The sequence below is a fragment of the Saccopteryx leptura genome, chromosome 5 (genome assembly GCF_036850995.1).
Source record: "Saccopteryx leptura isolate mSacLep1 chromosome 5, mSacLep1_pri_phased_curated, whole genome shotgun sequence".
Lineage (NCBI taxonomy): Eukaryota > Metazoa > Chordata > Mammalia > Chiroptera > Emballonuridae > Saccopteryx > Saccopteryx leptura.
Genome location: NC_089507.1, coordinates 164,957,474 through 164,972,528, shown reverse-complemented (window position 1 = coordinate 164,972,528; position 15,055 = coordinate 164,957,474). Strand labels below are relative to the sequence as shown.

General features: G+C 49.5%; 1 protein-coding gene across 2 annotated transcripts in view; it reads left to right on the top strand.

Moving 5' to 3' along the window:
* Window positions 1-15,055, top strand: part of PRKCA (protein kinase C alpha) — a 408,132-nt gene that overhangs the window by 344,559 nt on the left and 48,518 nt on the right. For both annotated transcript variants that reach the window (XM_066386622.1, XM_066386623.1), the window contains one exon: window positions 14,551-14,685. In XM_066386622.1, the coding sequence (XP_066242719.1) occupies window positions 14,551-14,685 (135 nt within the window). The remainder of the gene's footprint in view (window positions 1-14,550; window positions 14,686-15,055) is intronic.

Genomic DNA, 15,055 nt, shown 5'->3' with positions numbered 1-15,055 from the left:
AAGCACATAAGAGAAAGCGATCAATGAACAACTTAAGATGCCGCAATGAAGAATTGATGCTTCTCATCTCTCTCCCTTCCTGTTTGTTTGTCCCTATCTGTCCCTCTCTCTGACTCTCTCTGTCTCTGTCAAAAAAAAAACAAAACTTGCTAAGTAGTAAAGGGGATGTGAGACCTCCTATGTTATCTTCCCCTGGGTAGGATTCCTGACCCGCACAGGGGATGGGGAACTTCATTCTTGCCGATACTCAGTAGCTAACTAGATGAGTGAGGTAGCTGACGCAGGTGTATAGTTCAGGACAGTTCTTTGTCTAGGGACAGCTTTTGAGACACCAGTTTAACCTCATTGCTGAAAAGATATGGCTGGCCTGATGAGACGTGGCATTGACAAGGACTTGGAACCACAGAGGCCTCAGAGAACTCAAAATGGCAGTTCCCAATGTGAGGCCCAGGAACCCGTGGCTTTGGTGCTCTTGACGGACACATGAGCGTGGCTCTTCCCAGCTCCTCCAATCAGCCAGGTGGGGTCATTGCATATCATTGCTTAAGGACTCCATAAATTCAGGGGTTGCTGTGTCTTCAGCACGTTGTTGAAACCCAGGCAGTTAACACTGAGGCAGCAATGGCGGCTGCGTTTTTCACCTTTACTTTGAGCAGAGGGGCTTTGCTGCCTCCTCTCCCGCCCAGACACCCCGGCGTGTGGTTTTGGACAACTTCCCTCAGAGCTCTTGGACATGCGTGCAGAGGGCCTGGGGCAGTCTGGCGGATTCACTTCATAAGCCTTTGAATTTGTTTTCAAAAGGAAGTTTGGGTTGGTCTGTCATTTCCGAGGATGAACAGCTTTCGAGTTCTTTGTAGGTCCATTGGAGTCCAGGAATAACGACCCAGTGCACAGCAGTTGCATGGCAGTGGCTCTGCTAGAGTTTTGTCTCCCTGCAGGAGCAGGCGACCTATTGCAGGTGGCATTGGAAGCAGGACCCTTCCAAAGCCACGTCATGTATGTCTCAGGGCATCTCGGCCAATCCCAGGTCCTCTGTACGTGCAGGTCTCTGAGAAAAGATTGGCAGTGCTGTCCGAAAGGTGCAGGAGAAATGCCAGGTTAATCCCTGAGGTTCTTCCCACACTGAGACTCCAAGAGACTTGTTTTCATTGCTATTGTTCGTTCCCTTTAATCTTGACATGGATTAAGATCTGCAGCCTAAAATAGAGCTTTGGGGTTGAAATAAAATGGCCTATTTTGAGAATAATTATAGACATATTTGTGATTACAGACTTCAAAGACCATAATTATAAAATGGAATGGAAGATAATCTATCTGCACCTGTTTGAGAGAGATGTAAAATTCACAATCTGACCAGTGTCCCCTTGTTGTAGACAAAGCTTTCCAAGTAGAAAGTCTACTTTGTCTGTCTCGGTCTTCTCTCTGGGTAGGCTCGGGATGTTGTGACCCTTTCGGGCTGTGGGATGTAGGCTCCGAAACTCGGCCTCTCTCTCGGACTTCCTCCCAGGGCTGTGGCTCCCACGTGTATGAACTTGTAGGGTTTATCCATGGCTGCTCATGTGGAATTCTCCACTCAGGTTTTAGCTTACTTTCACATTAGTACTTGAGCAAGTGAAGGTATCACGTGATGCTGGGTTATTTTAGACACAAGTTGAAAGGTAAAAGAAGTGTGTCTGAAAAGCAAAACCCGGTTACCTGGCATTCAGTCGGCCATGACTCGGTTAACCTGCTGCCTGACCTGGTTGTTTCACCAGTCATCGTGGGCACTCCAAGATACTGAAGATCTGGATCATCAAGAAAGGACAGATTTTTGGCCCTGGCCGGTTGGCTCAGCAGTAGAGCGTCGGCCTGGCGTGCGGGGGACCCGGGTTCGATTCCCGGCCAGGGCACACAGGAGAAGTGCCCATTTGCTTCTCCACCCCACCCCTTCCTCTCTGTCTCTCTCTTCCCCTCCCACAGCCGAGGCTCCATTGGAGCAAAGATGGCCCGGGTGCTGGGGATGGCTCCTTGGCCTCTGCCCCAGGCGCTAGAGTGGCTCTGGTCGCGGCAGAGCGACGCCCCGGAGGGGCAGAGCATCGCCCCCTGGTGGGCAGAGCGTCGCCCCTGGTGGGCGTGCCGGGTGGATCCCGGTCAGGTGCATGTGGGAGTCTGTCTGACTGTCTCTCCCCTATTCCAGCTTCAGAAAAATACAAAAAAAAAGAAAGGACAGATTTTGTTAGAAGTAGTTTCAATAGTAAATGGGTTGCGGTTCGTGCTCATTGATGGGATAATGGCAGTCTGTGTATAAAGTGATTAGGTTACTAGCTGTGTCCTGCCTCAGACACTTGATTAACCAAATCCCCCATTGCTCCATCGTATGTCTTGACCAAAAGCAGAGAAACATACAGGATTGTGTGAAACTGTCGACACGGTGCCATGTGTGGCCACATAAATGCCGCAAGGAAGAAGAGAAAGGGGTCGTGGGTCCATGCGGTTTGACTCTCACCCTTCAGCCTCCATATAAGGCCCCCTTCCCTCCCTCCCTGACGCGCAGGCTGTGTCTTGGGTCATCTCTCCTCCATGCCTTCTATCTGTGATGTAGGTGGAACCCGTGGTGTGTGGTGCTCTGCTACTTTTCTCACGGCACGGACTGTTTCTCCTGTGTATCTAGCATGTCTTCTGCTAACCTAGCAGTTTTTCTCCTCTCCTTTTACAGGGACGTCATGTCCGCTTCTTAAAGGTAGTTCTTCTAACGCTCCATTCATTCCCTGCTTTTTTTCCACAAAAATGTCTGCCCTGGTTTTTGTGGCTGCCCAGCCTGAGCCCCACCGGCCGTGTTCTCCACGCTTAAGGAGGCACTGTGTGTTCTGGTAGCTTGAACCTCATGCCTCCTTGTGTCCCTAGTGTGTCTGCCCCATCCGGTCGGCCCTCCAGTGAGGGAAAATGCCTGGATGTCAATCACCCAGAGAACACGGCCATCCTCCCCTCTCTTCAGATTAGATTCATTTCAGATCTGACCCAGGAAATACTGGTATGTCTTCTGAAAGATAAGCTCAAGTCTAATCTGAAAGCATCGAATGAACAGAAAGAGTGCATCTTTAAATTGACAACACATCTTCCTTTCTTCCTGTTGCTCTGTATGTCTAAGCATATCTTAACCCTCATTTTCAGTTGTGTAGGCATATGTCATCATTAGCATGCAATCCATATGGTCTGCTAACCCTACATTTCTGTGTTAGGACGGAAGGTGTAGTGTAATACACCATGGGCTGAAACCATCACCTTGTTCTGACCTTCTTAATGCCTGGCTTAATTCTACTCACTATATTTCATTTTTTCTCATTGTTTCATTTCTTCCCAACTCACTTCACTGTCATATCTAATCAACCATTCTATTCCCCAAACTATCCAATGGAACTTTGCAATTTGCATGTCAATTATTTTAAAAATCTGGTCTATTGTCATTTCTGACAACATAGCTCTCTTTGGGGGAGCTGGTTAGGGCCATATGCCAGCTGTGCCCTCAATGTATTGCTTTTGTTAGTAATTAAAATCAACTCTAGATTGTTACAGCATATTCATATTAGAAACAAGTGAAGAATTTAAATACTTAAATACTTGGGTGAAGGATTGACAAGGGGAAATCCCACCCCCTCCTCTAGCCCTCTATCTTAATGCTAGGATCAACATAGAACACTTTTTTTTTTATGTTTACTTTATTGATTTTACAGAGAGAGGAAGGGAGAGATAGATCTGCTCCTGTATGTGCCCTGACTGGGTTCAAACCAGCAACCTCTGCACTTTGGGACAACGCTCTAACCAGCCGAGCTATCCAGCCAGGGCTACATAGAACACTCTTTATAAAGAACATTGTCCTAAGGAAAACATCCAGTAAATAATGTTTTTAAAGTTTCTCATCTCCAGAACTTGTATCTGACACTACAGACGTGACCCTGAGTTATTGGAAATGGAAAGAAAAAAACATTCTTTGAGGTTTCACAAGTCTTGCAGAGAGTGGTAACAATCATGTATGAAAACTTAAGCCTTTCAAGATGCATGTTGTCACTTCCCTCCTGTTGTTTGATTTTTAAAACCCTGTCACACGATGCCATGTGTTAACTTAGCACTGGGCAGTACCTTCCCGTGGAGTAATGACCTTCTGGGTCCACAGAGTAACGGGTCCTGCTTGACCATCCCAGGATGTGGGGACAGTTCCGGCTTCCACACAATGTATCACCTGTCACCTTCTACCCTGTGGTTCCAAAGACACCTCTGCTCTGGGGAAACCAGTTCAAATTGGGTCCTCGGATCCTAACTGTGACCCAGACGTGTTTCCCTGGGTGGTGTAACACCCCTGAGCAATGCCTTTTTGTCTTTGTTCTTTTGTTGGAAACTTTGTTATTCTAGGGGGAAATTTGACGTACTACAGGGCCGTATTTCCCAACGTGTAGGAGAAGTGGGTGCTGGTGCAGAACTCAGAGGTGCCTGCAAGGGGCCTAGGGAGAGAGAAAGAGGAGAAGGTAGGGCAGAGCCTCTCCGTCGCAGGCCCTCTGGCTGTAGACTGGGCTCCCCTTGACCTAGATGAGAGGCTGCACCTCTTCAGAGGACTGTCCTCCTCCCCACCCCACCCCACCCATCCCCGCCTGCCAGGCAGCACAGCCTTCACACTGTCACTTGAAGGAGATAGTTCAGTTCAGTGTGGGGCATGCCTGGGTTCAGATCCCAGCTCTCCCACCTCTTAGCCTTGGGCCACTTATCTTACCTCTTTTAACTCAGTTTCTCCATCCCCAGAATGGGGACATTAAAGTACTAGCCTCATAGGCTTATTGGGAGGATTAGACAAGTAACTATAAAAACGGCTCAGAACAGTGCTTTGCAAGGTAGGCGTTTGCTGCTGCTACTCCTCTCAGCACTCTGACCTCTGACCCGCAGGCCTTCCCTAATGGCAGCGGCAGTGTGCACTGAGGAGCCCTCGCCGGATTCCAGCAGACCCTGACGCCCGTTCTGAACCACTCGTGGACACTGGGTTGGGAGACCCCGGGGGTGCATCAGATGCAAAGGCTCCGTCCCAGAGAACTAGCGACCCCAGTGCCCCTGCCCGCGGTGGTGACGTGAGGGCATCCTGAGTTTAAGAGCAGGGATGAGAGGTGGCACGTCTGTCTCTTGTCTGACATGCTCTGTGTCGGTGCACATTGTTGATGTTTCCCGAGCTTTTTGTCACGGGTCTTAGGACAAGAAACCAGCTTGTTCTGTCCGAGAGAGAAAAACATCACCTGTGTGTTGGAAAGTTACCCTGACCCATGCAGTGAAAATGGATGCCGTCCCTCACTCACACCTCTTCCCAGGGTGCACCGCTTACTCATTCACGGACTAGTCTTCTCCTTGCGGCTTTTTCTGAAAACAGAGCTGGCAGTTATCAGGCCATCGTGGGTCCCAGGGACCATTTCTCTCTGTCGACAGGCTGGGAAGCACCGTACAGGAAGGAGTGTCTTCCTGACTCTTGCCAGTGGCCGCGGGTGGGCCGCCAGCCTTGCACAGAGCCTGCGGGATGGCTCTGGGAGGAGGGGCAACCTTGGTCTCATTTCTCACTAGGCACGCTGCTCCCGGGCCCACATTCCCCCCAGGCCCCAGCAGCTTGGGGGCGCCTGTGAAGGCACAGAAATGGAGTTATTTCAAATTGCATTGCACTGGCTTTTCCTTGGCCTGTTGACATTTCCCCCATCCATTTAAGACAGGGAAGGAACATCCTGTCCCCATCCTCCACATCTCCCCCTCCCCAAGAGATCCTCTCCAAAGGTCCCCCCTGCCCTGGAGACCAGTTCTTATAGAAAACACCATGGACTGCTCTTGCGGCCCTGTCGCCCGAGGGCAGCGGGAACCCCAGCCTCGTTTGTGCAAGGCCCTACGTCCTGTCCCTCTGCTTCCTCTCTGCCTGCTTTCTTGACGGGGACCCGTCTTCTGATGCCCAGCCTGGCAGCAGCTAGCGGGCTCCAGTTATACTCCTGTCCCTGTGGGAAGGGAGAGCTCCCCACAGGAGGAGGCAGGGAGTTGTCCATTTTACAGATTGAGAAACTGAGGCCTCAGTGAAGGCAGCAGTGCCGTCATTGGTGTTCCCATCCATACCTGCTGGACTTCAACTCTGAGGCTCTTCCCCCTTGCTCCGCCAGCTTCCCTGTCAACTGACCACCACAGGGGTCGGGACCAACCCAGAATAGCCCAAAGCAAGGCAGCTGCCGCCAGCCTTGGAAGCAGGTGTCCCATTGAATTGTAATTAGGCCCCTCGTTGTTTAAAAACTGGTGAGGCTTACAAGTGCTCAGAGAAGACAGGATGAAATGAACAATTATGTAAATTTTGATTGTGCCAAATTTAATTGCCCTTGGCCCTGCTTTCAAAATGCTGCTGTCAGTTAGAGACATTTATTTTAAAAAAAAAGAACCCAACAACTTAAATTGAGTAATTGAGCAAGCGTGGTCAGCATTTGGGGGCAGGATCATTTTTCTCTGTTGCTACCTCCATGCAGATGAAGGTCGGCCCCTCGGGAGCCTGGTCCTGCCCACCTTCCCTTCAGCAGCTGCATATTGATGGAGAGAAGTGTCTAGAACTTCTCCCTGGGGTCTGAGCTTTATTGCCTGAATATATATTCAGGAGATGCCATTCTGTGATCATTTAGTTCCCATTGGATTTCCCCAGTGGTGGCTTTTTTATTGAATTTTTCCCTCATGTGATGACCATCATTTCTCATTATTTCTCAGGGTGCTGCGTCTCTAAGACCTCCTCAGCGCCCTGGAAGACCTCACTGCCTCCCTTTCCCCGCTTCTTGTATCTGTGGCTTCCAAAGCCTAGGCCAGCCAGAGGTTAGACTCTAGAGACACAGAGATGTGTCTAGTTGGGGGGTTGTTTTCCAGAACAAAGCACCTGCAGATCCCAAAGCACACCTCTAGCATTAGCCCACCTTCTGTTGGCATTATGCACAGCCCGAGCAGTCCCGTCAGAGAGCGGAGCCATCTTCTATGAAGGTGTAGCTGGGGAGATAGAATTTCTGCCTTGTTTGTGCCATTTTGTAGCATTTGTGGGACCTTTACCTCTGGGGACCAGACTGCTGAACCTTAGGCATATTTCTGCTAAGAGGTCCCGCTCAAAAAACATTATTTTCAGAAAAGAAACACCACAAGGGGGCAGTAAAGATGTGCTAACGAAAGCGTCCGTGAAAGCTGCACACAGGATAGCGATGAGCTTGAGCCTGCATCGCCTTCCCTTCTCGATGGACGTGAAGATGGGATTACCTCTATACTGCCCATTGCTCTGAGGGCTTTAGGGACTCGGCAGGGGGCTGAGGAGGCAAGATGGCCAGGGTTTCCCCTAGGACTGCGTGGCTCCTGCAGGCTGTTCCGGCTGCACGGGCCCTTGCACATTTCCTATCTCCTCTGCTTTCTTAGTGCAGAGTTCCCCACTTCTGAGCAATGCTGAGAAAGGCGTTTACTTTGGTAGCATCTGTGAGTTCGTCTAGCTTCTGACCCTGCCACAGCCAACTCACAAAGCCAGTGACATGTGAATACCAAAGGGGAGCTTTCCTAGCAGGGAAAGGATATAGAATTCCAAAAATAACTGAGTGCCAAAAACTACTATGACAGCCATGCGCCGTGGCCAGGTCTGCTCGCCGAGGCCTTGATCTCGGGGCCGTCAGACGGAGGAGTGTGGTCACTCCTGGGGAAGAGAAAGTCTTTTTGCAGAAGGGAAAGGCTGGGGTGCTTTTGGTCCCCATATCGTCACGTAAGCCTGGATGGACTGTTAGCAACGGGGCAGAACTAAGGGCAGCAGCCTTCCCAGGACCCGTTTGGCAGGGGAGGCAGGTCGCAGTGCTTCCACCGGGAATGGCGGTCAGCCCGCCTAAGGCGTGGTCGACGTTCCCTGAACATCTCTGAGAGACGGGGAAACATGGGGTTGGTTGAAGCGGGACAGTCGGGGTGTATAACACTCAGTCCAAGAAAAACCAAGCAGCCTGGTTTCCTCATTGGGCCAAGTGATCGTATGTTGGGCTCCCAAGTTTCTCCTTCAAGTAGGCTCAGTTGCCATGACAACAGAGGCCGGCAGGCTTCCTGTGAATTTGTTTCCACAGAGGCCAACAGTGTAAGCGATGTGTCCATAAAAATATGTCTCATTAAGAAAATAACTTCATGCACCGTCTCTCCAATCCCCGCCCCACTGAGTGGGTTCCTCTTGCACCGCACCGTGCCGTCTGGCTGGGAGGTGGCTTCTGCAGTCCTGGTCAGCATAGCAGGCGTCCTGGAACAGACCGAATGGTCCTTTCATTCAGCACACTTGAGGTTCTTAATGATTGTCGCCCTGAAAGTTAGCCATGAAATGCGATGTTTTACTTAAGTCCAACTGCAAATGGGACTGAGTAATTTGAGAACCTGCAGGATCTAGGGCAAAGGTAGGCCAATTGGAGGCCCGTTCTGCTGCCTGGTTTTGTACTTGAAGGTTTTATTGGCACACAGCCACACCCACTCATTCATTCCGGTAGCTTCCACTCTTCAGCGGCAGAACTGGGTAGTTAAAACAGAGATGGTGCTTGGCTCGCAAAGCCCGAAATATTCATCGTCTGTCCGGCCCTTTACTTGCCTACTTTGTATATAGGAGAATGAGAACTGAATTCAAAAAACAGAGTTCTGGATTCAGAGCCCTGAGAGGAAAACTGCTTTAGAGACATCACTTAGCTGCCCCGGGCATCCGCCTCCTCATCTGTAAGGTATGGGGCCATGATTAGCTCGTCTCCAACCTCCGTTCAAATACTAAAAGCTCCCTCAACCCTGTGCTGTTGGTAAAGGTTCCATCCCCTTTGGAGCAGCTCTCAGCACAGGGTAATGGTCGTCTGCGGGATGACTCGGGTCCTGTTTCAAGGATCGACTCCCCCAGCACCGCCACGACCCTGGTCCGTGGTAGGTAATGGGGTTAGTTCTCTAAACGTCAGCGTCTTCACCTGTACCAAAGGCAGATGAGACCTACAGCTGCCAGTCTCTGGTTCTGAGCCCCCCACCCCCACCCCTGCAGCTGCCAGTGGGAGTGAGTGACATGCACCTGGGATTTGCTGTTCACCTGTGAACTCCAGGAGAAAACAGGTGTCCACACAGTCATGTGGGAGTAAGCACCTGGCCCCATGCCTCCAGCTTTGAGTTGCCGATTGGAAGCACTATTAGAAATTCTAATCGTGAAGTTAGATACAAGACCTAAAAGAAACCAAGTTCAGGAATTGGGCTGACTCTTTGACGTTGCGTGGTCAGGTTAAAATGTCTGGCCTCATTCACCCATCTTTGCAACATCTACACCTCTTGCCCCAGAAATTCCACACAAGGGATCTACTCCGGGGAGATCAGGGTTGTGCATAGAGAGTAGACAACAGAATTGTCCCTCTGCATGTGATTAAAAACTGGGAACGACCTAGATGCCCAACGGCAAGGGAATGGTTAGATCCACTGTAGGGGAGCCACACAGTGGGGCATCATGCAGTCACTAAAAGGTATGGTCAAGGTTGCTAATAACATAAATGGTCCGCCTCATCTGAGGGGGCAGTGCAGGCTACAAACAATATACTTTCATATATATCAAAGAAGGAAACATGAAAAATAAAATGGGAAAGAAGATCCACCAAAATGTTAACAGTGATGATCTCTGATAAAATAATGGGTATTTTAAACTGCCTTCTCCTTTTACTTATCCATGCCTGTTAATGTTTCTAAAATGAACATGTATTCCTTTTATAACAGGAAGCATTGTAGGGGGGAGGGGGGATGAAAAATTGAGAAAGCAAGTTGAGAAGAAATCCAGAGTGTTTGTTTGCCCCTGTGGTGGGTCACTGTCGGCTGTCTACCCTTGGAATCTTAGAGGTAGGAAGAAGCTTCCATTGTTTGAGGTTCATCTCTCTACACTTCACAAACCTCTTTGATAAACATATTTTTCAAAGCCATATTTCCTGTTAGGCAAGGGGATTTACTACTGCTGAAGACACATTCTCAAAATAGGTACAAACGGGCACAGGCATAGTCGAATGGAGTTAAACAGTAAAGCATTCTTCAGAGGGCTACCCAGAGGGTCTGTTGTTATAGGATAGACCCTCCGGGAGACTTTCAGTTATTAGTCTCTGCATTCTTACTGCAGATGAATCTTTGGGCTTAGGGTCCTACTGCAGACAAGTCAGCGCCTCTTGGAAGCAATGCTAGTCAGGGTAATGTTGTATTTGAGGCTGATGGCTTTAAGATTCTGCGTGTCTTTATTCTGTCTTCCCACATCCCAGAGCTAATATGTAATCACTGTGCAAAATCCAAAACGTTGCAGAGTGTTTGTGGTATTAAGTTAAACCGTTTGGAACCGCCATCACTGCAGGTCAGGTTGTCAGCAGTTGCAAATGGTCCCCCCTAATAGAGAGAATGAACATCTCCCTCAATCTGAACCCTCATAGTTGACACGGCATTGTAGTTTGGCAATCTACCTCTCCGTCTTCAGTTGAAAAGGCCCCTAACCGTGAGCTCAGTGTGGAGAGCCTCTCATGATCCACATGGACAGCTCCTCAGACTCAGGTGTTGAGCACACGTGCTCGCCCCAACCTCAGCCTCCAAGAATCCGGGTTTGTACTGTTCAAACACACGTTGCAGGATGTGCTTTACAGAAATGCCACCGTAGGAGTCCTTTAAGTTGAGAGCACCTTCAGTGACTGCAAACTGTTTGACTTTTCAAGACTATCTCTCGTACGAAGTGAGATGCATGGTTGTCAGTAAGTTTTCTGGTGGTGGCGGGTGGGGAGGACACTGCCTGTTCTCCCTACATGGGAATCCCGTTAGCATCACAGTGCACGCACGACAGGACCTAACACAAATGTGCCAAGTTTTCAGGGACCAAAAACTCCTGGATTCTGAGTTGCTTAATCAGAGTGGATGAGCCCTACTGAGTTTTAGTCTAAATTTTTTTTTGCATAAGAAGAGGGGCAATAGAGAAACAGACTCCCACATGAGTCCCGACCAGGATCCACCTGGCAACCCCCTTCTGGGGTCGATGCTCAAATCAGCCAAGCTATTCTTAGCTCCTGGGGCCGATGCTCAGACTAGTCAAGCCACTGGCTGTGGTCAGGGAAGAGGGAGAGAAAGGAGAGCGGAATGGGGAGGAGAAACAGATGGTCGCTTCTCATGTGTGCCCTGATCGGGGATCGAACCTGGGACGTCTGCACTCGGGCTGACGCCCTATCCACTGAGCCAACTGGCTATGGCCTAGTCTAATTTTTAAAGAAGCATGCTAAATCTTCAGCACTTGAAGTCATTTTGTTCTACTTTACAGCACTATATATCTATATATCATAGTTTCCACCTTTATTTTCTCTTCAAAAACTTTCTGTGCCATCTTAATAAGTCAGGGTCTTCTCCTGCACAGTACCCACCCCGGAGGGGCTGCAGAAGGTGGTCCGAAATCAAGGTGAGCAGCTGGAGCTGAGGCCCATTTCCACCGCCCTGCCCACAGGCCCCCAGCGACACTGCTGCTGGGGTATCTTTCCAACCCCCTTACTTACTAGACCCAGGTTGACAGAGGAACTTGTCCCGAGTCAGGCCCTGACCACTGAGATTTTGATATCATGGGATTTTTTTTTTTTTACCCTCAAAGAGCTGCTTTGAAAACTTGGTGTTGGAGGCGGCTGCATGCCATTGGGCAGCAAGGCCCGCAGGTGGCAGCGTGGAGCGGCTCTGGAGGCATATTCTGTGGGGGCCATTGGCAGAACGCCCTTCCCGTTGGCAGGATAACTGCACAGGGACCCAAGCTTCTCTAACCCTCTGTCTGGCCTCATCCCTGCATGCGAGCAGGAGGGTCCTGTCATGTTCCCTCCCATACCTCCGGCTTGATTTCAGAGCGGAGTCTAAGGTACCATTGCCATTGGGTTCAGAAGCACTCAAATGTAGAAATGCTTTTTTTTTTCTTTTGCTTTTACATCCCTTGAGCCTGACTGTGGGGAATATTCTGTCCCTATAACCATTAGATTAAAGTCCGAGCACAAAACTCACAGTCCTTGTTGGGTTCCGCCCCCAGGGACGGCAGGGAACGCGTGGATGAAAGAGCCCGTCTCTGTTCTGGAGGCCGCTACTCATATCAGCCCTCTGCGGCCTGCACGGCCTGTGGCGGTGGAGCCTGCTGAAGGCCCCGTGCTGCTGAGGGGTGCCCATGGGTTGGGACCATCTGGTCAGGACCACTGTCAGCTTCCCAGGTGAAAACGCTCTGTAACTGCTTCAGGCACCCCAGAGCAATGAGTCTGCTGTGTTTGGGTCTTTTCAGAGGTTACTGTGGAGTTTCTAATAACATAAAAGTAATCTCTTTGTGCCTCTTTCTGATAAGTTTTTCTCTTTATAAATCAGAAGAGTGGGATAGGGTGGCTTAGTCAATATTCTCATCTCAAATTTGAACTTCCCAGTTATTCATTTAGACACAAATCAGAAAGTTTCTCTACTTGAATGGCTTCTGGGCAGCTGCTTTGGAAGATGAGACTGGTCCTGAAGTTGAGGGCATCTCTGATGGAAAAAAAAGTCCTGGCTTTTTTTCACTAGTGTGTCTTGAAATCCTTCTATCCTTATCAAAGTGAAGGCCAGTTTCTGTATCATTGAAGTTCAGTACTTTTGGCCTTGAAGTGGGAAAGTTGGGACCATCTTTCCCCCGTGTTTTAATGTCTCTGCTTACACAGGTGTCCTCAGTTTATCTGAGCGTGCACTCAGTCCGTGAGGGTTGATCCCTATACAGACCAGTTACTTACACCAGAGAAGAGCATTGCCTCAGAGGAAAGCATCTGATGAACACAGTCTGGCTTCATTTCTTTCTTCATTCAACCACAACGTTGAGTGCACGCCCTGTGCCAAGTGCGGTTAGGGCTGGGGACCCAGAGGCAGCTGATGGGGGCTCAAAGCTTCTTCATCAGAGCCTGGGACAAAGCCCCTCACTCATTTCCCCCCAAGAGCTAAGAACTGATGTTGCCAGTGTTTTGATTGTCTAATAAAGCCCTACGAATGCCTTCTTTGCCTCCTACGACATGTCCCTGGTAACCACATTGATTTGAGTGATGTCCTGGCACCTGCCCCAAAGCTCAGAGCTGCACTTGGTCACATCTGCTGCATTGAGGGTGGGGGTAGGGGTGCACCATCGCACTGAGAATGTATCTAAAGCAGGGGTTTGGGCCCTGTGGCTCAGGGCTGTGGCTGCAGTGGGTCAGCCAGCCCCCTGGACTCTGGCCTTTTCAGTCACGGACATGCCCTGTACCTGGCTCTCTCACTCACTGTGGGGCAGATTTCACAATGCAGACTCTGTGGGGAGCTTCTCCATCCACTCAGGGCTCCTCCACTTTCTCCATGGCTCCTTTGCTGACAGTTGAGACATTCCTCTCTGCCCCCTTGCCTCTCCTCTCCTGCTGGGTCCTCGGGCTTCTTGCCTTTGACCTGAGGCGCCCCATGAAAGCAATGAGGGCGTGGTCTCTCCAGCACCTTTGTGTGACACGAGCCTGCTTTATAAAAACTGCTGGTGCCTGACAGATGGTGGCACAGTGGATAGAACATCGGACTGGGATGCAGAAGACCCAGGTTTAAGACCCAGAGGTCATCAGCTTGAGTGAGCACAGGCTCATCTGGTTTGAGCAAAGCTCACCAGCTTGGACCCAAGATCGCTGGCTTGAGCAAGGGGTCACTTGGTCTGCTGTAGCCCCACGGTCAAGGCACATATGAGAAAGCAATCAATGAACAACTAAGGTATCGCAACAAAAAACTATGATTGATGCTTCTCATCTCTCTCCGTTTCTGTCTGTCTGTCCCTATCTATCCTTCTCTCTGTCTCTGTAAAAAAATAAAAAATAAAATAAAAATAAAAAAAATAAATAAAAACTGCTGGTGATTCTTCAGGTTCGGAGGGCAGTGTGTGTTTCGTTTGAAGCCAGATTCTCAGGCAGATCTATCATCTTTTCTTTTCATGAGTTTAACTCCTGACTTAAAAACAAAAACAAACAAAAAAACACTCTGTTCTTATTACCATGCCTTTGAAAGTAGCAATAAATCATTCCCACAGCTTGCCACTTAGGCTGTTCCTCTCCAGAGGACACTAGTCCTTCTTTGGCAGGGGTACCCGTTTCTTTTGGGCAGGTTCGTCTTAAATTGGAAAGTCTCCAGATAAGACAAACGACAGAGCACAGTTTATTTCCTTTGTTCTGTTAACTGTTGCTGAGCGCTGGTGTCCCAGGCAGTTCCCTTTCTCCTTCCCAGAATGCCTGCCCGCCTGCCCGGGGCAGAGTCCCATGACTTGATCTTGGTATACTATTTAATGGGTTGTCTCTTCATTAGGGGAGAGCCATTTTGAGGGTACTTGGCAGATGTTGCCTTTATGGTGAGTGTAGCCATGGAGTATGAAAGGATGCTGGATACGTCATTGTCATTGCCGGGTTCCTTTTGTCACCCCATCCCGCCCCCCACCCCGAGCTGGTGTCAAGCTTAGTTATAACGTCTGTCAGTCTTTTCCCTGGGAACAAACGACTGACTGGCTTCACCTGTCTGCTTGCTGTTTAGAAAGCCAAGCTTGGCCCTGCCGGTAACAGAGTCATCAGTGCTTCAGACGACAGGAGACTTTCCAACAACCTTGACCGAGTGAAACTCACTGACTTCAACTTCCTCATGGTGCTGGGGAAGGGGAGTTTTGGAAAGGTAAGGGGGCGAGCAGTGGTGTTCGTACGGCGCGCTGGCATCGTCTGGTCCTTCCTGAAGGCTCCAGAGCAGCCTTGTAGGTTTCCCTGCTCTCTGGACATGTTCCTCAGACATTTCCTCCTTCATTTCATTAAAAACCAACTGCTCCAAAAAGCTACAGAGGAGTATGGTGCGGCACCAGTTCCGTGTTCAGAACAGAACAGGTGCTCCACAGTGTTGGTTGAGTAAACCATTTTCACAACTAAAAATTAAAATGTCAGCTTGTAGTAAGTGTATGTAATTAATTATGAAATACTGACCTGGGGTTCTTCAAGTTGTGTATCTATCTACCTTTGGCTTTTCTGCCCTCAAATCTCACCATAAACTCAGG